Source organism: Protopterus annectens, chromosome 2.part0, assembly GCF_019279795.1.
Source record: "Protopterus annectens isolate FY-2018-M chromosome 2.part0, PAN1.0, whole genome shotgun sequence".
In the NCBI taxonomy this organism is placed as follows: Eukaryota; Metazoa; Chordata; order Ceratodontiformes; family Protopteridae; genus Protopterus; species Protopterus annectens.
This window is the reverse complement of record NC_056728.1, coordinates 1,168,951,984-1,168,978,469: the sequence shown is the minus strand read 5'-3', so window position 1 is coordinate 1,168,978,469 and position 26,486 is coordinate 1,168,951,984. Positions and strand designations below refer to the sequence as shown.

Sequence of the window (26,486 nt, the reverse complement as noted above, 5' to 3'; positions counted from 1 at the left end):
GGGATCCTCTTCCCGGTGTTCTCCTTCCTATCTGACCTGTAAAAATACAAATAGTTTTTCAGGATGTGTGTCATTAGTGCCTACTACAGAGGAACAGTGACCTCTATATCCACTGAATACATTTTTCTTACTTCTCAATCCATGACCCTGTTTGCCTTAGCCTCAACCATACATGATCAAACTATTAACTCTAAGGAATCTATGCAGATCTTAAAGTTATTCCAAGTCCTGATGTATGCAATTCTGACATTTTCATCTGCTGCAAAATATTTTCTAAGACTGCATAAAAAGGGCGTATAGAGATGTGGCAAATAAATTGTTCTGCTGGAATTTTAGAGGCAAGGTCAGTTAAGGTTTGGTTGAAAGAAAAAAATGTTATTAGTTTCTAAATTTAAAACAGATAGTTTTGAGTAACAACAGTTGTATTAAAATGTGTTCAAAGGTACAAGAAAAACAAAGGTTAAATGAAAAGAGCCTGAGGAACACATGTGAGGCCTGAAAATAGTACAATAGCTTTGTTCTGTAGTCCTGTATTGGATTCTCACAGTTTCAGTTTGCATACTGTGAGTCCAAACTAATCATTTACCAGAGAATGCTCCCAGATCACTCCTGAAAAGATAAACTGATACCCCATCCATACCACCATCTAGTAACAGATCTGAAATACAGAAAAATACATCAACAATGGCCAATACCCCTTTCTTAGTCCTGTCATAAAATACCCAATGTGTTGTACTTCTATCCCTACGAAAGTGCTGGGAAAGAATAGCCAGATAATAACACAAAGCATGCATGCAACGAATAACAAGAAAGACAAAGTCTTGATCCTCAATGAATATATTTCTGATTCTGTTTCAGAGGTATTTTTCTGCTGTTTTTTGTTGCTTAATACAATTTTCATTTCCAGGGAAATCAAAGCTATAGAGCCAGTGCAATGTCTTTTACTGTATGTGTAATGTGATCAGGTCCTACCCACCAATTCAACCATTTAGAATCAAGTCCTGAGAATCAGCTTTCAGTTGCTTTACTTTATAAAAGTTTTGGCCTACCAATGTGTTTTTAGAGAGACACTGATCTGGGGGGGCGGGGCCTGATGTAAGAACTACTAACAGCAAAAACATTATATAGACTGCTTCTCACAGCAGTTTTGCTTGATCCAGTGAAGTACAGAGTATTTCAACACTGTTCTTCAAGCTATATCGAATTTCTGCAAAAAAGGAACAATATGAGTACTGCAGGAAAAGTAAGATGAACAATTTCATTCTTTGGCTCAAGTGGTAAAATGTGTGTCATTTTACAACTAAATGAAAATTTTTGATTTGTAGGAAATTGCAAGGCTGTTCTCACTCAAGACGGAGAAGTAATGGGACTGGAATGCTCTGTTTTATTTGTCCTTCATAACCTAAAGTTAAAATATTTGGATGAAAACTGTGTTTTGCGTAAGGTTAAGTGTAGTTTTCTAACCTGATATGTGGATAAATAAATATCTGACTATATGGGTAACATAATTCCTAGAATTTTTTTTTAAACTGGGCATACACTAAATATATTATGAAGTAAAACTTAATATATGTTGTGTAGCATTCTACATTACTCAGAGACATTATGAGCTTCTCCTTCAAAAAACTCAGAAACATTCTGGGCTGTTAGAGGATTCTTTTTGCTGAACTACATAAACAATGTGCAATCAAAATAGCAAGATAGAAAGTTATTTTGTTTTCCAGTTCTTGCAAGAAATTTTTTTTTGTAGTTTCTCAAACATAAAATTAAAATGTTAATTTGGGACTAGTATAGAAAATAGTTGTGCAAAATGGAACATATATGCCATGTTATTAGATAAATAATTATATGCTTATATCTTAGGAACTGTGATGCATGCTTTACATGTTTCATTATATAAATGAAGGATATAACCTACAGACCAAGATGTGTGTGTGTGTGTGTGTGTGTGTGTGTGTGTGTGTGTGTGTGTGTGTGTGTGAGCACAAGTGCCCGTGTGCATGTGTATTTGTGTGGGTGTAGGTGTGTGAGCACATGTGTGCGTGTGCATGTTGCATGTGGGGGGGGGGTCTGTTTTACAGCAGACCATCAGCTTAGTAGATACCTGCACAAATCACTTTGACTGCACTCCTGACTGCATCTGTAGCTTGTGAAGCACAACTGATATATACAATAGTGACATCTTCTGGCTGCACAATTTCCAAACTGATTTTTGATTTTTTTTTTTTTCAGATTTACTTGTAGGCATTTGCATTTAGGCAGTGATGTATTAAGAGCACTTGTTTACTAGTGCGACATATCAGGTTTCCCCGAGTTAATATCTAAGTGTTAATATTTGAAATAACATTTTAAATGTGGATACTATATTTATATCTTTTAAAAGGAGATAGAGGAAAAGAAATTGTATCATCATCAATTAACATTATAAAACAACAAAGATATGGCTAACAACATATGCATTCTTTGGACACTATGGTTAATGTCTGTTGCTATAAGTAATAACCTGGAGTTCAGAGCAGTAAGACTAAATCACTGTGTTGTTTTCTTCACTGAACACCAGCAATGAGCCCTACGACACCCATTGCTTTAGGACAGACTTCTATTAGGCTGAAATTCTCTGTGAAATATCAGCAACACTATTGAGCCTGTATGTGCTCTATAATGGGCATAAAGCACATAGGTGCATTTCACTGTCTTTTGTGAGTGGTTTGTTTATTTTTCTTCTTGTCTTTCTTTATTTTACACTTTGGCTTGTAATACTTGTATAGAGTAAATCACGTTTCAGTTTTTACATACCATTATTAGAGTAGCACATCACGCTGCCATTTTTAATGAACTGTTAGTGTCTGAAAAGTTGTCATACCTAAGCCTTAGTACTTTATGGTCATAAGGCACAGTTTTATACTGAATCTCATAAAAGTGTACAGTGAAAAGGTATGCAAAGGGCTGCATAGCTCACCAGGGTAAAATGAACCTTTGTTTTATAGACAGTTTAAGCATATAGCTTCAAGTGCACCTCAAATGCCACCCAACGCTTAATAAATTATGTTCAATGGAGCCTGCTGTTGGAGTGCATTCTTGTAAACCTGTCTGCAGTAAATTTAGATTTAATGGCTCCCACCCCCCCAAAGCACACACCTTTGCATCTAGGTATAGTTCAGGCTAATGCTAATGCTAATGTCTGATCCTGCCACTACAATTAAGCTTCCCATTGCTTGTGCCTGGCGGATATCCTTGATAGCCTTAAATATCTCAATAGTTCTACAACAAATGCAAGTTTCTCCACATAAAATATATCACATTACTCATATTGGTCAGTTGTTTTCTTGCTCCAAAGTCAGTACCCAAATATTTCCACACCTTACTAATATGAGCTAGTAACAGCAGGCTCCCAAGGTATTAAATGTGCACAGGTCATGGCACCCTAAGGTGTATTCTATGGTATCAGGAGAGACTATTCTGTGCATGTCAAATTCTGTCATTATTTGTGTCATTCAAGCCTCTTAAGTCTGCATTTTTTCTTTATGTATAAAATTACTGATAATACTCATGACCTTTCCTCTTGCCTGCCTGCCTGACTTGAAATGTAGCCTGTCAAATGGTGATAAGGCAGATTTTATCTATTACCCTAATGGGTAGCATCCCAAAACAAATTTCCAAACAGGAACAAAAATGTATGTAAACTATCATTCAAAGGCTTATTAAGTAGCATCACAAGAAGTCACACAACCTAATATATATAAACACCTAACAAGATTTTTATTGTGCCCTGGACTGATGTGCAAACCACAGATCAATAGTTTGTTTTAATCTTCTTTCTTACTTTCTTAACTTTTTCATTCCTTCCAAATGACCCCAGATGACATCCCCAATGCCAGGAATCATTGCCTTAAGAGAACTGAATTCAGTCATGTAATTCAAATGCAACAGATATTTTGTTTTGAGGCAGTACACTTTCAGAAATAGATAATTAATACAGTCTAGAAGTGTACCTGCCCCTTTTAAATTATTTATTTATTTGATATTTGTTGACCAGGATAGTCCGACTGGGTTGAAGCCCTTTTTCAGCGAAGGCCCAGGGAGAAAAGCTCCAAAGTAAAATTGTATAATAATACATTTTACAGTAAATGTCTTATACAATAAGATACTCTACAAATGCTTTAACAAAAACATGAAGGCAAAGAAGACATTGTTTACAAATTGTGGTTAACACAGGTGGATATACAAGTGACACAACCTTGAGAGGTGGTTGACAGTGGTCAGATCAACCAGTTAGTAGTAGAAGGGGGTAAGGTGTTAGCAGAAGTGGGTGCTGAGAGAGTACAGTAGAGATATTACTGATAACAGACTTTAGTTTCATGTAGTACAGCAGAAGTCCAGAACTGATAAGTGAGGAAGGCAGCAGAGAGTCTAGGAAGGGGGTGTTAGTGGGAGTGGATACTGAGGGAGTACTATAGAGGTAGAATTAATAGTAGATTTTAATTTTGCAGGTAATACAGAAGACCATAGTTGATAAGTGAGGAAGGCAGAGTAGAGTCAGACCATATTAGTAAAAAGTGGTTATGGTGGAGAGGATGTTGTGAAGTAGAACAGAAATGAATATTAGGGAGAAGAGGTAGAAAATAAGGGAGGGACAGTTAATAGGATAAGGACTGGAGTTGGGGAGATAAGTTACAGGGATATGTCCAGGTGTAGTTTAGGTAATGTTTGAGGGATTTCTTAAATTTGTATGTCTGTGGTATGCTTCTAAGGGCCAAGAGAAGCTTGTTTCAAAGGATGGCGGGTGAATAACTATATAAACTTTGTCCTGCAGATTTTTTTGGTTTGTAGATTTGTAATAAACATTGATCAGAGCTCCTAAGGGGACGGGATGGGTTATAGAGTGAGACTACAGAGGAAATACTTGGACAGGATGAGGGTTTATTGATGATGGAGTGGATGATGAGTAGTTGGGTAGATCTAAGGTGGTTTGGAAACTCAAGCCAGTTGAGAGACCTAGGGGCCTGACAGTGGTGAGATCTGGGTGGTAAACTAGCAGCAAATCTGGCAACTTTATTATAGGCAGCTTTGAGTTTGTTGAGTAGAGAAGATTGAAGGTTACTAAAGGTTGGTGAACTGTAGAAGAGGTTGGGAAGGAGGTAAGCATAGGCAAGTGTAATTCTAGAGTCAGGGGTGAGGTATCTTTTGTTCCTATAAAGAAGGCCGAGCCTTTGATGAGCCTTCTTGATACAGTGATGAATGTGCAGGTCAAATTTCAGTTGATCATCTAAGATTACTCCAAGAAGCTTTGTATGGTTGCCGGGAGAGATTATGGTGTTGCTAGGAGAAGAAATGTAAGATGAGGATTTAAGATGGTAAAGGGATTTAGGAAGAAAGAGTAAGAGTTTTGTTTTTTGGGGGGTTATGTACGAGTTGTTTTTTGTAAGCCAGGTTTCTGTGAGATTAAATGATGTTTGTGTGAGGGTGAGTAGTTCAGTTGGGCTGTCTGCTATGGAAATAATTGTAGAGTCATCAGCGTACTGTATGAGAGATGACTGGGGACAGGATTTATGGAGTTAATTGGTGAAGATGTTAAAGAGGAGGGGTCCAAGAATGGAACCTTGTGGGACTCCAGTTTTGATGAGTAAAAAGGGAGAGAAAGCAGAGAGCCATTTGACTGATTGTTGCTGTTCAGAAAGGTAACTGTTAAACCAGGATAAAGTTGCAGAAAAGAGGTTGAGTTGAGAGAGTTTAGAGAGAAGGATAGGGTGGGAGACAGTGTCAAAGGCTTTGGACAGGTCTAAGAAAAGCCAGGAGACAAGTTTGTTGTTATCTCTGGCTAGGGAGATGGTATTGGAAGGAGATGAGAGCAATGGAGGTGCTGTGATGAGGGCAAAAACCATGTTGGGTAGGGGTGATAAGGTTGCCTTGAGTGAGATGGGCTAAGATTTGTTTGTGTGCACAGTGCTCAGGCATTTTGGATCGGGGATAAAGTATTGCAATTGGTCGAAACTTTGAAAGTTTACTGGAATTGCTGCCTTTGTGTATGGGTATGGTATAGAATTTTTTCCATAGGGTTGGAACAATTGATTCGGAGATTGAGCGGTTAATTAGGATGGAGATAGGGTATGCTATAGATGTAGCAGCAATTTTTAGGAAGAGAGATGGCAAGTTGTTAGCTGATGGGGAGCAGGGTTTAAGTTGAAGGAGGAGTTTTTTAATGTAGCTAGTGGAAATGAGTCTTATAGAGAAAGGGGAAGATTCAAGATGGGGAGTTATGGGTACCCATACTTTCTAACAGTTTCATGCTTCACCTCCTTTATCTTTAGACCTGCTGCTAGCCATTGGTTGTTTACATGACATGTGTCAGCAGGCATCTATAATCCCATTAGCTAAGGATAGTAACACATAGCACCCATCCAAATTACTTAACATGACTATAACTCACAAGCTGAAAAAGTTAATTATGGTTACTTTTGAGATTATTAGCACAGGTTCTGTGAGGATTTAACACGTAACTCTACTTCTATTACTAATTCAATCCATAAGAATTTCAAATGACGTCAGTTAGCAGGGATTTTCTTTTTTGATGCTTCTAAGAGGTTGGACTCATATTCTACCTCTTCCCTCATGCATGAAGTCAGAATCTCAACTAGTTTCCCACTTAGTTCAACAAGTGTTCATTCAGGCTGTCAGGTATGTTTTATAAAATCCCTGCTTTTTATGGCATATCCCTATGATCTGTGCCAGGGTATGGTTCTATGTTTTACTTATTTACATATGTATGTACACACACACACACACACACAGACACACACATATATATATATATATATATATATATATATATATATATATAAACTCCTTAACTCTCAAAAATGCCAGCAAGGAGTAGCAGATATACATACATAATGTGACACTTCTCTGCTCATTTTGTTCACCTTTATCTTGCCAGTTTATAATCATCTTCAGATCTCATACAATGGCACAAGTGTGAACATTGTTGTTTCATATTCTTCAGGTCTAAAACATGCTATATCATATATGGTCCAAAAGTCCACCCAAAATAATCTAAAAAGGCCATATCTGCTATTAGGACATTTCTTCTCTATAAATTTCTTAGGTTCTGTATGAACTTAAGTCTGTTTTAATGACTTCATTAACATTTTAAAAAAATGTTGAGCAGTCAGTAAAGAGCCCCTCCAAAAAAATATTTATATTTTAATGTTTACTGAGGCCAGGAATGCCCTAGAGAAACAATACATTCTTTCCAAAACAAAGCATCATTTTGTATTTTTATTTTTTCATCTAACTGTAACTGCTTTCAAATAATGTTACATAATTTTTCTCTCAGGAGTAAAGGTGCGCCAATGTATAAACTTTGTTTTCGTTCTATTGGCTACATATCATCACAAAGCCATTTTGATTGCTTCATTCAGATCTTTGCTTTTCTTTACTGAATTGTTCCGCCATTGCTCACTGTCTTTCATTTATATACCTTTTTCATGCTTTCTTCCCTTTTAACTTACATAACTCACATCATTAGTGACAGTTGCTGCTCTGTACTTAAAACTACCAGGAAACTCTTGAGATGGTTTCAGATTCTGGAGGAAGCTTCTGATTCATTAGCCTGGCTACAAAGTACTGCCATGTCTGAACCTGAATTGTTATTCTATCTGCTGACACTGCACTAATTGCAATTGCCTAGCCTGAATTTGTTATCCGTTATTACTTGTGTACTGCTACTGACATTGTACTTCTCTGTATTTGGCAAGAATTTCATTTATATCCATTTATATTTCCCAAATGATGCAGAATTAATAAATGATAAATAACTAAACAAATAAATAAATGAATACAGATTACATGGCATGCCAGAGGACAGTTTTAAAATCAAGCTCAGAAGGGGCAATGGACTTGAATGCTGAATGGAACTTGTAATGTATGGATAAGGGAGACCATACTTAATGTGCAGTACGTAATAATGCTTTCACCTGATTTTTTTATTCCTAAAAGAAAATGGATGTTCTCATTCACATAGCAAGGGATCCTGTGAGTTAGTCTTAGTGAGTAACGGTCGAGAGAGTACAGAAACACAATGTAAGCAGCACACAACAGACTCCACCACCACACCTGGAATGTGCAAACATTTAATATAAAAATGATAAAAGCCAATAGAAGAAGGTAAGAGCTTTCACGGCTAATAGCCGCTTCTTCAGACCATGACATTAATGAAAGTGAAAGTGCTTACCTTCTTTATTTGCCTTTTATCATTTATATATTGCAAGTTTGCACGTTCCAGCCGTAGTGGTGAAGTCTGTGGTATGCTGTTTAGATCCTGCAAATCAAACAAATTTCATTTAAAATGCAATACTTTTGAAACACATTAGCTGAATCATATCACAGTTCAAGAAGTTTTTGAATTTTATCTGATAGATCAATAAAGACAGGCACGTTTCATTGTCGCAAATAACTTGTCAGTGTTCTTTTCTAGGTGTTTCAAACTCAGGTCTAGAAATGGTGATAAAGCAGATTTTTATCTATTACCCTTTTGGGTAGTACCCCATATACACATTTCCAAGCAGGAACAAAAATACATTGTCTAAAACAGTTGCTAGAAGATTATGTATTAGAAACACTCTGGATGAAGATTTTACAAAATTAAAACAACTGTGTTCATTATTATAGTCAGACATTCTGATAATTAAGTAGATTTTTCATAAAAATTTACAACAGTTTCTGAACTCACCAGCTCAGAAAATAAGGAGCTGAAAAAGCTATTCAGTATCACCAAACCAAATCAGTAAATAATACCAGCCACAGCTATTTGTGTTGTTGTATGTCACACTTCACCAGTGTTATGTCCCAGCCACAGCCATTTGTGTTGTTGTATCTCGCACTTCACCAGTGTTATGTACCAGCCACAACCATTTGTGCTGTTGTATCTCACACTTCACCAGTGTTATGTACAACTGCTTTGGCTGAAAGTTATCCGATTCAGAACTGGACAAAAGTTTGGAAACTGGTCAGCTTAATTAATTGACTGAATTAATTATTTTTTTTTTATTAACAGGGCATATCTTTGTGACCCTATGGCTATTTCTCAGGGGATGCTTGACATGATGTAGTTATAACTTGGGGAAATTTGGCAAGGGCACTAGGGAAGCTCCCTTGCTTTACAAGGAGGAGCTCCTAGAGGATGGTAGTGGAGGCAGAAGAGAGGCTAGAGTTTGGCATAATAGTTAAGGTGTTTACCTCACAGACACAGGGTACAAGGTTTGACTCTCACTTTTAAGGGAAATTAGCTAGGCTTAAAATGGCCCACAGGAGCAGTTAACCTAGTACGTACTTATGAATTAATAAGAAGCTGTATTCCATAGCTGAAGTGTGGCATTGTAGCTTGTCCAATCAGCAGGTATCTTTCTCATTCTTGGAGTAAAGAAAAGTCAGTAATCAAACATGAAGCAGTACAGATAAACAGATGTGGATGTGTGCACACGAGTTGACACACACACATACATGTAAACGCACACTCTAGAAAAGGGAAACATAGGCTGGGCAGAGACAAAGAAGTGGTGGACAAATGGTAATATGGAGAGACAACAATGTACAAGGGTGGGATGTTGCACAATAGAATGCAGTACACCTGAATGGGGATAAATTGGAATGTAAGAAGCATTCTGGCTTATGGTAGCCCAGAAGCATATGACTGTGACCCATGGTTGAGATGGGTCATGGTAGCCAGTAGCAAAGACCACACTCCCTTCTGGTGGAGTAAAAGCAGGTGCCACAGATACAGTTCTTTCACTATACCCTCCAAGAGGGGCAAGGCAATGACTATACAGGGTGCCGTTGCACTCTCAACCTTTTCCTGGACCACAGGTGACTGTCTCAAGCTATGTACCTGAGAGAGGTTGCTCTCACCCCCCCCCCCCATGAAGCATTGCCAGCCTTCTCACCCACCACAGCCACAGACATACAGGAGCAGGTAGTGTCTGATGTGTCTGTGGATCTTTGACATCATCATGACCTGCAGTAGGGAGATACAATGAGAAGGGCAACAACTGAATATCATCTACAAATAACACAATTATTACAGTACAAGTGACTCAGTAGTATGCAAACCTACCTTACTGTGCCAAAAGTCTCAACTGCTTCCTATGGCAGCAACATGGCTGGCTGGCTTCTCACTCTGTCCAAGCTGAACGGCAAAAAAAACAAAACAACTTTTGCACATACGTACACAGTCTGGAAAACGGAAATATGAGCTGGGCAGAGACAAAGAAATGATGGATAAATGGTAATGTGGAGAGAGAACAATATACAAGGGGTGGGATGTTGCACAATAGAATGCATTACACCTGGATGTGGATAAATTGCAATGTAGGAAGCATTCTGGCTTATGATGGCCCAGAAGCATATGTCTGTGACCCACGAGATGGTTAAGATGGGTCATGGTGGCCAGTAGCAAGGACAACACTCCCCTCTAGGAGACGTGCAGCAGACAGTAAAAAAAACTGTTATGGCCACATATACATGCATGAAAACAGAAGCTGGAAATGTGCCTAGAATCCCACAATTAAGCATCTGGACATCTGACCATGTTTTCATAAGTAAGCCACAGCACCACATGTTTGTGTCAGATAGCAGAAAACTGGACATCTGACCACAGTTTCACAAGGAAGCCACAGCTCCAGTGCACGTGCAACATAGCAAAAACCTGAACATCTGACCAAGGTTTCAAAAGTAAGCCACAGCGCCACATGTATGTGCCAGACAGCTGAAACCTGGACATTTGACCATGGTTTCACAAGTAAATCACAGCAGCAGATGTATGTGCAACATAGCAGAAACATGGACATCTGACCATGCTTTCACAAGTAAACCACAGTACCACATGTATGACAGCACCTAACTACAAAGGATATCAGAAACCTGACTTGGTGCCAACAGCCTCACAAGCGAGCACCCATTCATTATCCCCCACAGAATACAGTACTTCCATGACGTAAAGATAAGCAACAGGTACAATAAACATACAGTTCCTCCACAGTAGTCCACCTGGAATGTCTTGATATCTGTTAAAGAAAACAGCCTTTTAAGAAGAACCTTACTCTGAATTAATGCAAAAAAGTTTAAAATTGCAGTTTGTAAAACAATATCAGTCCCAAATACTTGCTATTTAATTTTGGGGGCTCCTGTCTATATTCTACTTCCCAGTTCCAGAGATCTTCAGGGTAGTGGCGCAGGTCATCAATGTACAGGTGTCTGCAATGCCTACTGGTTTGGAGGATGCCAGCTGCTTCAGTGAGAATTGCATTTATTTATTGACATTTGATGACCGGGAAAGTCCACTGGGCCATTTGACCCATTTTCAGTGGAGGCCCAGGGAGAAAATCTCCACGAAATTCTCTAGGTACACAGATTTTGAACACGGATAGATAGGGATATGATACATCAGTTTCTAATAATTCAGTGTACAAGACAAAGGAGTTGTTTATATAAAAGCAGAGCTATACTGTAGTAGGCTGCAAGGTTTACATTATTGAACAAGACAGTAATTCTTATTAATATACAAATATACAAATATATTTTTGTCATATAATTTCTCATATGGTGAGTAAGGGACAGGTTTAAGGTGGTTTGTTAGTTATACAAGTGCAGGAGGCATTCAAGACAAACTAATTCTCTGCCTTACAAAACGAACACACACAAAGTCCCATCAGCTGCTCCCTGAACTGGCTGTGTAGGATAACAAGCATGATTACCAAATTCTATTCCTAACATCATCTCAAAGTAAACTGTATACCTGCTATTTTATTCTTGCTTCCTAATCCTTGACTTTTTCCTTTATTAAAATCCACCCATATTCCTTTTAATAATTCTGTTAAAATTTACTAACCTTTTCCTTCCAAAATAAATTCCTTGATACAACAATTATATAATCTGCATATGTCATTATTATCAAAATTTCAACACACTTTTTCATTACATATTCTGCGTTTTTCATTTACCCTTTATTTCACTATTACATTCATAATTAAAGCAAACAGAAGACTACTCATTGGACATTCTTGTCTAATTCCATTATTCATTTCTATTTTTTAATTAACCATCCATTAATATTCTCACTTCATTATTCTTATAAGCAGACATACATATTCTTTTAATTCTTTACTAAGATTATAATTATCCACAGATTTCCTTAGCACTTCATGTCCTGTTGTGTCAAAGGTTTTATTAACCTTACCTACCATCAGTGTTATCTCTTGTCCTTCCTTCATGACATCATCTACTACTTAGGATCATAGGAAGTTACTAGGCTATTGGCCCTGAGGCCCTTACAAGCCTAGTCAAGAATTCAGTCGATGTTCCAACAAGTCAGCACCCTATGCTACTGTCCAGCAGGGACACAGGTGGAATCCCAGGGGTGTATTTTCAGTTCCCCATCCAGTTGTCCAGGTTGCACTTAAAAATGGTTAATGAGGTACTCCTCTTGACGTGGACAGGGAGTCTATTTCACAAAAGGGAGAGCCTCTGGGATGCAAATCTATCCCGCCAACAAGTCCTACTGATGTCACAGATCAGATTGAGGTCACACGTGTGGGTTACTCGAGTGGAGCTTGACTTGCGGATTTGCAGCAGTCCCATCAAAGTGGGGTCTGAGATTGCTTTGTATGCCAGACAGAGGTCACCTCTGAGAAGTCTGTAGGAGGCTGAGTAGAGCGACAAGGCCTTTAACCTATCTGTGTAGGGTAGATGTTTGAGACCCTGGATTTTCCTGGTGAGGAACCGCTGTGGTCTGTCCAGCTGCTGCATGTGCTTTGTGAGGTATATGCCAAAAGGGGCATTGTGCTCAATAATGGGTCTTATAAGGGAAGAATACAGGGATGTCATGACCACATTGTCCCTGGATGATATACCTTTACTAATGAGGTTGGCCACGTAGAAAGCTTTCCTTACAACGGAGGCAATATGGTAGTCAAAAGTTAGTTTGCTATCAACCCGGGTGCCCAAGTACCTCATGGCTGATTGTGTGCTTATGACCTTATTATTAATGTGATAATCTGTGGGGTGTCACTCTCCCCAAAGAGGATGATGATGCATTTTTAGCATTCAGTTTGAGGCCATGTTTCTGGAACCAGTCATTTGTTTGGGTAAGACTCTCTTGCAGGATGTCCACATCACTAGGGTAATTGATGACAACACCCAGCTTGCAGTCATCTGTAAACTTGGTCGGTCATAGCCCACTGGTTTTTGCCTACACCTCAGAAAAGTATATCCCAAACAGCAGAGGCCCCAAGACTGATCCCTGGGGTACAGCATTCATTACAGGTCTACTGCTTGAGGTGGCGTCCCTATTTTGACTAGGTGGGTTCTATCAATGAGCCAGTTTGCTACCCAGCTGATAACATATGGATTGATGCCTAGTTGAAAGAGTTTATCTATTATACCTGAGTGGGGAATAGTATCGAAGGCTTTTGCCAGGTCAGGTTAGGCAGTGTGCACCATCTTCCCTTAGTCCATGGCCTTGGTGACTGTCTAAAAGAAGTCAATCAAATCTAACAGGCATGACCTTCCCTTGACGAAACCAAACTGTGAGGGAATGAGTGTCTGGAGGTTGCCAAAGTCCTTGTTGATGATGTCCATGATAATCTGCTCCATGAACTTGCAGATCAGGCTAGGTTAGGCTGATGGGTCTGTAATTTCTTGGATCGTTAAACGCTCCTCCTTTGTGCAAAGGGATGACAGTAGCTGTCCTCCACTCGGCTGGGATGAAGCCAGTACTCAGGCTTTGGTTGAGTAGGCTGGCTAATGGTGCTGCAAATTCCTGCCTGAGTTCATGTAGGATGCAGCCTGGGATGTTATCGGGTCCCATGGAGGCTGTTTTTTTTTTGCCTTTCAGAGGGCAGTGATGGCTTGCTCCCTAGAGATAAGGGAGGGGGGCAGTTACTGGGAATGTCCTGTTTTACTGATGGGGAGACAGAGGGGTGAAGTTTTCACTGAACCTGTCTGCCAGCAGGTTGGCTGTATCTACAGAATTTGTGTATGTGGTGTCCTTGACCTCCAGTTCTGAACAGATCTGGGCATTTCTGGCTAGGCTTGTATAGGCCCTAGGGCTGATAGCATAGTACCAACCTATGAACCTATGAACCTATGAAGTACCACATTGCTACTGTGGTCAGAAAGTCCTTCTATGTGGCATATCTCATTACCAAGAGTTTTGCATCCAGGAAGAAAGAGGTCATCATCTCTCTCTACTCTTCCCCCATTAGGCCAATCATCAAGTATAATGCCCCGTTTGGCATGTAGCTCACTAGACACATGCAACAGCTGGAAAGGCCACAGAAGCACCTGACAAAGAGGATCCTAGGCCTTAAACACATTATCTGACATGGACAGACTTAAAAAACTCCAGCTATTCTCTGTCTCTTATCATCTGCTAAGATGCGATCTCTGCTTGACTTACAAAGCCATGTCTGACCCAGCTCTGTTAGAAATGCTATATCTAAAGAAATCCCAATCGCTCTGCACCACACACTCCAGAGACCTCAACCTCATTACTAGAATCAACAGAACATGCTGGAGGGGCAGGTTCATAACCCGGAGGCTGCCCATGCTCTGGAGTAGGCTTCCCATACATGTCAAGCAGAGCACCTCACTGGACCTCTTCTAGTGAAATCTTGATGAGTGGATGGGAAATAGAATGTTCACCCTGGGGATCACTCCAGTGGCTCTGCTTGATAGAGGCACTGGGAACTAACATCAGGTGGCACAATGCCAGGGCACTTTTATGGGCTAGGCTTGTAAAGGCTCCAGGGCCATTAGCCTAGTACACACCTATGAACCTATCTGGGCATTTCCCTTGAGATTGTGGACATATGTGAAGAAGGCCTTATGATTGTCATTAGTAGATGTGGCCAGTTTGGACTTGGAAGTTTACTTTGGAAAATGTCACTAGTGCTCTTATTTGCATGTTCAGGCTAAGGAAAGATTACTTCCAATTAGGCACCTGCACCTTCTTTTTCCTGGGCAGCAATTTTTTCTTTTTATTATAGAGTTTATTTATTCAAGATGTCCACCAGACAGGTTTACTCTTCCTTGAGAAGGATGATTTTGTCCTGTCAGGTATTCCTGATTCCATGCAGCTGTATAAATGCTCATATAGTTCTTTGGTGTAGGTTTGGACATATATGCTATTTCCTATGGAGGGGGCTGTGAAGCTGTCTATGCCTTCCTTCAGGAGGTTGTAAATCAGCTTTGGAGAAGTTTTATTGTTTGACCCTAGCTGGGGGGGGGGGGGCTTAGGGGAGATGGTGACTTTGAAAGTGACTGCTTTTTGGTCAGCTCTTACCAGGGATGATGACACTGTAGGGATGCTGCAGGGGTTACTCATGTTGCTTAATACCAAGTCCAACATATTTTCTTGTGGAGGTGTCGACCAACTGGTTCAAGGCATCTGCATTAACAAAATCAAGAAATCTCTGGGCATTTGTGTTATGGCATGAGTATTTCTTCTTTCCTATGGTTGGATAGTTAAAGTCACCCAGGGTAAGTGTAAAGGGTTGAATCTTGATAGATTTGAAGAGGCCCAGAAAAGTGGAGTGGGCATCTTGAGTCAAAGTTGGAGATCTATAGCTAGCTGTGATTTGAATAGAGGTCTTGTCAATTGTTAACTGCACCTAGAGTGTTTCCTGTGTGTTATACTGTTTGACCAGCCTGACAGTGTGTATGTCTTTTATATATATTACAACTCCACCTCCTTTTGCATTGCTGCCCACAGTTTGGGGTCTGAATGTATGACAAGATGAGTAACCTGGTATAGCTGGGGTGCTCTCCGCAGCTTTGAAACAGGTTTCTATGACTGTACAAATGTCAGCATCTTCCAGCGTTAATAATTCTTGCAATGAGTGCAGTTTCATGTTTAGGCTCCTAGCATTTAGCAGCATGACCTTTAATTTATGTTTTGATGAAATATTCTTGCTAGTAGTTTTTACCTCATGGCATTGCCTAAAAAATGTCACTATGGGGGAGGCAAGTGCCTTTGCCAGAAGCCTGAAGCCTAACAGAGACAGATGCAGGCCATCTCTGGCAAAGCATCGTGGTTTTTCAATCATGTCATCCCAGGCGGTCAGGTACTGGATCGCCTTGGAATGACACCAGAAGCTAAGCCAATTGTTAAAATCCATTATTTTCTGTTTGTATTGAGGTATCATTCTGGGTGATGGTAGAATGCTGCTTAAGGCTAGGAACATACTTGTCTGGGACACATATTGAGAGATCTTGATCTTGTCTCTCTTCATATAGTCCAGGGAGGTATATCTCAAGTCATTTGCTCCAACATGGAGTATGACATAGTCATAACAGTACATGTTGAGAGACTTGAGTGCATGGGTGATATGGTGGATTCTGGCACCCGACAAACAACTAACCGTGGCTTTCTCCTTATCCAGCTTGGTGAGGGATACATCTGTGTGTCTCACAATGGAGTTTCTTATGACTAATATGTTGGGTTTATGTTTAGGCCTTAGTGGCTGTGAGAGACAGGTGTGTGGACTATGTGTGGTGTGTGATGTGGTTGGCAGTGGAGTCTGCATGTGTTTTTGCCTCCAAGGTCTCTTTTGTTTGGGTATGTTTTTGTTGAGGACCTCTGCATGTGTGGGGGTGTGTTGTGTAGGTGTAGGTGGTATTTGAAGTGTGGTGTTTGTGTTGACAACCTTCTCAATGACAGATATACCAGCTTGTGGGGGAGAAAGCAATGACACTAGGTGCTTGATGTAATTGCATCTCTCACAATTTGTATTACTAGGTGGTAGTAGTAGTGGGGTGTCTGTGTACATAAGACAGTTGCTACACTGTCTCAGGATGCTCATATCAACTAGACTGGCAGGAGAAAACAGAGGAAACTGTCCATCCATATTTGTCAGAAATTGAGGGTGAGAGGCCAGAGAGAGCTAAGAGGGTAAAGGGTGGAAGGTCTTAAGAGTAGTACTAGTAGGTGATCACACAAGTGCTTCTAAGGGTAATTTTGTAGCTGGAATACCTCAAAAGGGTTCAGCAAATTTGTATCTAGACTATGCTACTTCATTTAATGTTAAGAACACAGTAAAAAAAAACTCAAAGAAGCACAGATTAACCACTTACAGACAAAAGAACAGAACTCACAGTATGGAAAAATACAGTTAAGCATTAATGAAATGCAATAAAATGCAGTTAAATGGTAATTAATTGCAGTAACAATGAAATATAGTTAACGTCCATTAAAATCATTAGGAGTTCTTGACAGCCTCTTCCTTTAATAATGAATACGCTTTCTTCCAACATATTCTGTATTTTACTCTTCATCCTTTTCTGTATAATCTTCATAAATATTATAGTCAGTATTATTTAATACTAACCGTCCACAATTTTTATTTCTTCTTTATTTTTCCATAAGAATTTTAAAATTCCACTGCAAATTTCTATATATTTAAAACCCTCGTTCATCCATTCATTCAAAACTTTTACAAAATAGTTTTTTTGCCATTCCCTTAATGTTTTGTATATTTCATTACTAATCCAATGTATACCCACCTCTGAATCTATGTTTAATTTGTTTAATTACTTTTCTAGTTAATCTATAGTAATTTTCTTTGAAAATTCTTTATTCATTAACTCTGTTAAATTCTTTAACTTGCCAGTCCTTCTGAATTTCTCTCCAGCTCTTCTTTATTATATATTTCTTCTACATATTCCACCACTGTTTCCATAATTTGTACTCAATTTTCCTTAATTTCTCCATTTTTATCTTCATTTGTCTTATTACACCATTTTTATCTTTTATCTTTTACTATTTTTCCTAAATATGCTGAAACCTCTTCTTTTTCCCTTGTAATAAATGTCTTAGTTTAAATAATAAACTTTTAATTTTTCCTTGATTTCTTTCATATAGTTCTTTTTCTTTTCCATAGAATTTTACTTTATTATTTCTAGACTTTCAAAAGCTCTGTCATATGCAACTGCATATTCTTCTTTTCTCTCTCTCTTCTTTTATTCTTTCCCAAGATAAGTAACTTTGTACTTCTTCTTAACTACTATTCACCACTCAGTCCATTTTTTATAAAATGGTGTAATTGTTAAATGTTATTTCCATAATTGTGTAACTATGTCTTCCATTACATTCAATATGTCATTCTTTTCATTTTTATTGCTTTTCCTATTTTAATGTATTCTTTATTTTATTCAATCTCTAGCCATATTACTAGATGATCTGAAAATCCTGTTCTTACTACTTCTTCTTCTATTATAGTTATCCCTTCTGATAGTATAAAACAATCATTCTGTATTTTAAACACATTTCTTTTATATGGCCATGCTTTTTCTTTCCATAAAACTAACTTTCCACATTTCAATACTAAGCTCATTTTATACACCTTTTCCCTTTTTCTTTTTCCTTTCTTTTAAATCACAGTTAAATTCTGTGTTATTATTATATTCGTGTTTACTATAACATAATCAAACATCTGTTGAAATAAATGTTCTCTTTCTTTAACTATTACATTGGAATCTACGGCGAAAAGTCTATTGACTTTTTCTTGCCATCCCATATCCAATACAGTTAATCTACCCATTCTAACTACAATTTTAATTATTATTTTAATTGTTCCTCTGCATAAAATTGCAATCCCAGAACAATGTTTATTTCCTAAATTCCATATTATATGTCCATTTCATAAATTCTCAGTCTGTAATCATTCTTCTTTTATTATAAATCTTATATCTTCCAATACAATTACATCAATGTCATAATTCTTGCACCATTCATTTATTCCTATTCTCCTTGTCACATTTATAAGATTATTTACATTTATTGATAGCACTCTTAGGTTATTCCTTCCTGTATTTTTAATTTGTTAATTATTTATTTTTCTCCCCTCCCTCCCTTTCTTATCTGTTCCCTTTCTTCCTGCTTTTACATTTAAAGCTTTGAATTTTCTTTTTCTGTTTTTAACTCTTTTGGCTGTAGAAGTTTTCTTTTTAATTATCATCCAATTTACATCTTCATCACTAAATTCTGAAATTTCTTCCCCATCTCTATCTTGTTCTTTTTGACTGATTTCCTTCTCTTTTGCCACTTTTATTTCTTCTTTTTGTTTTATCTTCTCTTTTTCTTTTCATGCTTCTTTATTTTTTTTCAATTTTCTTTTCACTTTCTTTTTCTATTTCTTTACACTCCAATACTAAATATCTATTTTGTTTACATTTATAACACTCCAACTCACAATTTGTGCCACATGCCCCATTTTTCCACAAATAAACACCTTCTTTTTCACATTTTTCACACGGTATCTCTCATTTCCATATAAATAACATGTTCTTATTTGCCCAAATACCCTATAAACAGTGATTCTCTTCAACATTTATAACACTTGGCATATGTATAATCTTATCATTTTCAAAATGACATTGCTGTCCCATCCCCCAGTACATAAACCCTTGTCATTATATACTTTTACAATGTCCAACATTTCTTTACAAATGTCCTTCAAATGTCTTTTTAAAGTCTTTCTTTTTATCTCCATACGGAATTGTATATGTAACTTTCTTTGTTTCTCTAAAAGCAGCCTTTATCACATATTCATTCCATGGATTTTCATTTTTCTTTTTCTCAAATTCACTGATTAAATATTCCATGCTTTGCACAGTCTCAAAAATAATGTCACAAAACATATATTTATTTATAGGAATAAATGCTCTTATAGGTTCATAGGTTCATAGGTTCATAGGTTAGTACTAGGCTAACTACCAGACTCCAACCCTGCACCTTGTGTTTGTAAGGCAAACACCTTAACTAGTATTATAAATACAACCTCTGGTCTCCCCTGAATTGTAATATCCAAAGATAAAATAACATTGTCCCATACCTCATCCCTGTCTAATGCTACTTCACATTTATTTTGCAGTCTCATCATTCATTTCTTTTTGTTTCAGTTCTCCAATATATCTTTCTTCATTTTCAGTGCAACAGTCACTGTCTCCGAATATGACTTCTTCTTTCTTTTTTTTCTCCTTGTTCTCCTCCACAATTTCTGCTATCTCCCACTCCCTGATCTTTTCCACTATATCTTCCCATGACACTTCACCACCATTTTCGGGTTTGCGTTGATTTATCATTTCATTCAAAATATCATCCTGCAACCCTCAAGATGGAAGGGTTGTAATGACACACTCCTCTGTGCCACCTTTCGATTCTACAAATCTGAAACCATCTCCGCACCCTCTCTCAAGCTGGTGTCCCCCTCTCCTCACTCACTTCTGGTTTCCATAGTGCACACCATCCTCCCAGCCGCCACTGCATTAGGATTGACACGTGCTCATAATCACTGACAGTACTTGTAGCAATTATCATAACAGAGTAGGGGAAGTTCCCTGATGCCCTGGGCAAATTTATCCTAGTATTATAAATACAACCTCTGGTCTCCCCTGAAAAGAGGCTACTAGCATAGTGAGAATAACCTGGTCAACAAAGGATGAATAAAATTAAAAATAAAGGACAAAGAACTCACAAGACACCAAACATGAACAACACTAAATCTATTCCCTTACCTAACGCTAACATTGGTACACTCTAACTGCTATAATGCAATCTTTAGAACAGTCATCTTTTAATCAAATATTCATTTTCCTACAAACTCCGTCTTACCTACACTGAGTAAACATTTAATTCAACCATATGTGATTCACACAAGTAAATGTGCACTTATTTGTGTGTTCTCTCTCTTTTTGTTATATCCATAAAAACATTTTTGTAAGTAAGAATTCTACCTTTTGACTTACAAGCGAGGATGGACATGCTGTTGGGGGGGGTCATTTCTTATTGACTTTGTTAGCTATGGGAGTTCTTTGAAGGTAAGAGATTTCATTTGCTATGTAACTGTAATGGGGATGATTGCTTTAAGCGGAAAGAACATTTTATTTCTTCATCTCCTGCTCTGGAAATAGACACACTAGAGAGAGGGAATTAAATACACTGTAGGTGTGTGCTGTCCTGAGGGGTAACTAATTTCTTAAATGCCTGTACTAGAAATAAGTGAAAACTGGGGTTTTATTACTGTCTTCACTTTCTTGGAAATACTCCTAGCATGAGGAGGGGATAAGGGCACACAAAGTTTTAAATGACTGTGCCAGGGATGGGTATCCAGAGGAGAAAAGAGGAGGATGAAGTGAATTATGGACATAGATGGAAGTGGTGAGGGCAGGGAGACTAATTCATGTAAGCTGGGATCACAGGGGTTTAATCTGAACATGTATCTTGGAATTTTGGAATAATACTGGGATGATTGCGTTGAAAATGGGGGCATTATATTATGACACAGATCTGTGCCAATGCTGAATGCATGTAAGGAGTGGAAAGGTAGTCTATAATTACATTAATTTGTACCCATCTGGGCTCTACTAAACTTCTGAGCTAGTGCAAGCAGCCAGGAGGTACTTTAAAGTTTGTTTTTACCTCCCATGGCAATATTATCATGTGTGTTACATGTCATAGAGCTTGGCGGATGCTTGCCAGTATCACTCATACTTAGTTAGTAGGCATGCAGTCCCGGTGACCATTAATGAACCTAGTCTAAATTTCCAATTGTCCCAAAGCATAGTCTGGTTAACTGACATGCTGCTGTAGGTAAATAAAGGTGGAAATATTCAAAGCCTGCAACCTTATCACAGAGAACAGCTCATTAAAAAGTAAGCTTTACACCTCTGAACTAAATGACAATCTTACCTTTTATATTTTACAGAAAAAAATTATTACACTGCAAAACTTGAAGATATATATATATATATATATATATATATATATATATATATATATATATATATATATATATATATATTTAATGTGGGTATATATATATATATATATATATATATATATATATATATCTATATATATATATAATTTACGTGTCTATGTGGCAAACCAAATGAAAAAAAAATCACACAGACCTTTGTGTATATCCCATTGGCCATCAGTACTGGAGGTTTATGGTATTACATAGTGAAAACTCAGCTCAGCTGAGTTTTTCTTTGCATTTTTTACTGAATAGTGCATCTGTCTGACCTTTTTTAACATTTCGTTTGGATGTTACTTGGGATATTTTTATAGGCACCTTAATGTTTATGGACATCAGGCTTTAAGCTCTGTTTCTAAAGTATAACCAAACAATGCACTTATGCTCTGCTAATTAGGTCACTAAAAATGCCAAAGTGTGCATGTCCAGAGCTAGTGAGGTATGGCTTTACTGGCATGAATATACCCATAAAAATTACACTCCATATGTTAATGACGATTCTCTGTATTTCTTTTGGTATGCATACATTGGGGGGGAGTATATGTGTTTGCATGAGTACATCCTGTGAAGGGTTGGCACCCTGATTAGGATGAGCTTCTATTCCTTGCACAAAATGAGTGCTGGGATATGTTCTGTCTCCCCATAACCCTGTATTAGATTAACCAAATAATCAAAGTATATGTATCTATCTGCACACACACACACACACACACACACACACACACACACACACACACACACACACACACACACACACACACACACACATTTATTTATTGCATTTGTTTACCGGGAAAGTCCACTGGGCCTAAAAGAGCCCATTTTCGGTGGAGGCCCGGAGAGAAAAGCTCCGACAAGAACATTGATGCAGAATAAAAATTAAACATTAATTGGTACAGAAGTAGAAACAGTGTTACATATAGTGGTTACAGTAATATGTACAGAATATATACATAAGTCAGGAATTTAGTTGGTTTGATTACAGTAACATATAAAGAATATGTACATAAAAGCAGGAATTTAGTTGGCTGCCAGATGAATTCAGAGTGGTAAAAACAGAGATAAATTAATCAGCATTATTGTGCCAGTATTAACAAGTGATGAAAGGAAAAAAATAATAAATATGGAGAATGTATCATCAGTCACTAGTAGTAAAAGGCACAGGAATTTAGTCATAATATAAGGAGAAGGAAGAGCTTAGGTTATAGAGCAGGTACATATTCAGGAAGAGTTGAGAGGATTTTTCAGTGTTTGTTTGAAGGTGGTGGTGCTGCCCGTGTTTCTTATAGAAAGAGGAAGCGAGTTCCATAGTTTGGCAATGGTGAAGGAGTAGAGCAGCTGACCAGCCAGTAAGGTGGGCTTTTCTACTTTTAGATGTAGATGATTTTCAGATCTTAGTTGCCTGCTGGGTTGGTATTTGGCAAGTAGAGTTGAGAGAACAGGACAGTCTGTGGGTCTGTAGATTATTTTGTGTGCTGTACTTAGCTGGGTGAATGAGAGATGGTGGTGGAGTTCCAACCAGCCTAATTGTTTCAGTGAGTTACAGTGGTGGGATGAGAATTCGGCCTTGGTGGTAAATTTGGCTATTGTGTTGTAACACATATCAAGTTTGGAGTTTGTAGAATTTTGGATGTTAGTGGGGAGATGGGCACCATAAAGGAGAGAGGGTAATAAAAAGGTAGTTGCAAGGGTTTGTCTAGAAGAGAGGCTAAGAAAGTGTTGGTGCCTGTAGAGCATACCAAGCTTTTGGTGTGTTTTTTTGATGTTACTGTTTATGTGTAGGTCAAAGTTTAGGTTTTCATCTATAATAATGCCTAGCAATTTAGTGTATGGGACAACGTCTATAGTGGTGTTGTCTTGGGCTTGTATACCGAAGAGTTTTTTATCTAGGGGAGTGGTTTTCTTAGGGGTAAAAATTACTAGTTTAGTTTTTTTTTTTTTAGATTTAGGGCAAGATGATTGTTAAGCATCCAAGACTCAGTAGAGGTGAGGGCATTCTGGGTGATCTGCTGGAGTTCAGAGCTGGAATTTGCAGTGCATATTACTGTAGAGTCATCAGCATACTGGATTACTAAGCATTGTGAGAGAGTGGTGTGAAGGTTGTTAATAAAGATGCTAAATAAGACAGGACCAAGTATTGAGCCTTGGGGTACCCCTGTGGTAGTATTGAGGAAGGGACAGTAAGACTGTTGCCATTTGGTGGATTGCTGCCTATTGGAGAGATAGCTATTGAACCCTTGAAGGGTAGTGGGGAAATGTGGATGGCAGATAGTTTAGAAGGAGGATAGTGTGGGAAATGGTATCAAAAGCTTTGGAGAGGTCGAGGAAAAGAGAAGCGATTATTTTACCAGAATCCCATGCCCGGTTAACTGTATCAAGGAAGGACAGGAGGGCTGTAGTGGTGCTGTGCCCGCATCTGAAAACATGCTGAGTGGGTGACAGAATTTGATTTTCAAGCAGGTGGTTGAGGAGTTGGGCATGGATGCATTTTTCCAGTATTTTAGAGAGGGGTGAGAGAATAGCTATGGGTCGAAAGTTTGTGGTGTCTGTGTTGGTACTGCCTTTGTGTAAGGGGAGAATGAATGCTTTTTTCCAGATGTCTGGAACAAGGGACTCTTTAATTGATCTGTTAAGGAGTATGCTGATGGGATAAGCTATAGAGTTTGCAGCTAGCTGCAGGAAGTGTGGGGGGTAGAATGTCAGGGGCTAGAGTACAGGGTTTAAACTTAAGTAAAAGTTTTTTTTATTGTGGCAATGGGTATGGGGGAGAATTTTAGGTTAGAGTTGTGTGTAGGATTGTTTTCTGGGATGGTTTGGTCATAAATTCTCTTCACAGATGTATGCGTATATGTGTGTCTGTGTATATAAGTACATATATCACACAAACCCACACACTTGAACGTCAAGAAAAATAACTTAAAGTAGCCAATCATGCTTGGCGGTTTAAGAAGGTCAGAGGCCAGGGAGACACAGGAGAAGCATAGCAAACTCCCCACAGATGTCATAGGAGTTCAAGACTGACCCAGAGACTTGGAGCTGTGATGCAGAAACCACTCTGTCATCTTGTTTCCCTTCATTGGTCTGGGTTGCTATCTTATATTTTCTAGCAGCAGCTGAGTTTATTTTTATATTCATACATTTATGTGAAATGCATTACTGATTACTTATAAAAAGCTATAGTGAGACTGGGTTGTACCCTTGTACTCGGCTGAGGAAAAGGCTGGCAGTAGGTACAGTGTATACATTGCACAGTTTGTGACTGCATTGTTCTGAAGAATTCCCTTTATTTTCAGTCTGCTCAAGGAAATCACAGATAAGCAGAATGATTGGCATTAAAAGGAACATCCTTTAAATCTTGCCAGAAAAATAATTTCTGCTGTGAAACAAAATTAACTGTGAAGCATTCTTTATCACATTTTATGTTGTGTGATAGATTTTAGATGCTGCTGTTTCTTCAGAAGTCTCGGCAGGTTGTTGTGGATGATTATCTGTATCGAAGTTTGACTATTCCAGCTGTCTTTTTCTAACAGTTTTTAACAGTAGACCTTCTTAACACATGGTTTGCTATCACTGCCTCATTTATGCTTTGAATTAATTTCTCAGAGCACACAAAGCCACCTGTAATTTTCTCTGGTTTCGATAGCCACTATAATAAACAAATAAAACATGAGACCAGAGATGTCTCAACGCTACCTGAATTATGGTGATAATTTATATTCAGCTGCACCCGTATAAGGCCTTGTTATCCCACTGGATGATTTTAAACCATACCTCTTTTGCAAAGGACAGTATCTGTGCTTAAGTAAATTAACAGTTCCTGAATGGACTGATCTCAACACTATTCAACTAACAGAAAGATCAGGCTCTGTCAGTTTTTCCATGCTAAGATGAATACGAGTATGAAAAATGGTGAGATTTTCTGGCTGCCAGTTTTTCTCAATTATATTCTCCATGCTGTTATCATATTTATATTATGCTTTTTCAAAATTCCTTTTGTTAGGGACCGCACACCAAACCTTTGATCTTTATTGAATTCACAAACATAACTTATTGTATCATAACTTTGTTTATTACTTCATTTCACTTTGCTAATCACCAAAACATCCTTTAACCATCCATCAGGGCAATGTACCTCCACTCACCCTACCTAAATAAGCAGCGTACTTCCCTCCGCTCATTTGTTCTTCAACATCAGGCAGCATCCGACAGCTCACCTTCTGCCCAAAGTCCTTACGCTCATCCAGACCACAAGGGAAAACAGCATCCACCCACTCACTTTCACCCCAAACTTCCTTACACCAAAACAAACACCAGAGGGGGAAAAGAAGAGGGACAAGCCTGTCCCTCTTCTCTGCCCACCAGCCTGACCCAGGCTGTTCCCCTCATCTACTACCAGCATTCCACCATATCCTCCAAAACTAAACCCAAATTCAGGTTAAACAAATCTAATCCAAACTCACTGAGGTGCACCCTATCCTCTGTGAACCACATGGGATCCCTGTCAGCAAACTCCTTGTGTTCTAATGTCTGTATTCCCACTGCCCCCCGCTGCCTTACCAACCTAGAGTTCACAAACTACCGTGCCCACTCTACTGTTGCAAACCTCATAAAATGCCTCCAAAACAAACGGAGTATTATCTTAGATTATACAATGCACACACTCAGATACAACTTCCT

The 26,486-nt window shown here is 38.4% G+C and overlaps 1 protein-coding gene across 1 annotated transcript in view; it reads left to right on the top strand.

The window, feature by feature from the left end:
- Positions 1 to 1,117: 1,117 nt before the first annotated feature.
- Positions 1,118 to 26,486, top strand: part of LOC122793403 (alcohol dehydrogenase class-3-like) — a 279,913-nt gene continuing 254,544 nt past the window's right edge. Inside the window, exon 1 of the mRNA XM_044061378.1 lies at positions 1,118 to 1,243. Within this exon, the coding sequence (XP_043917313.1) occupies positions 1,226 to 1,243 (18 nt within the window). The 5' untranslated portion in view covers positions 1,118 to 1,225. The remainder of the gene's footprint in view (positions 1,244 to 26,486) is intronic.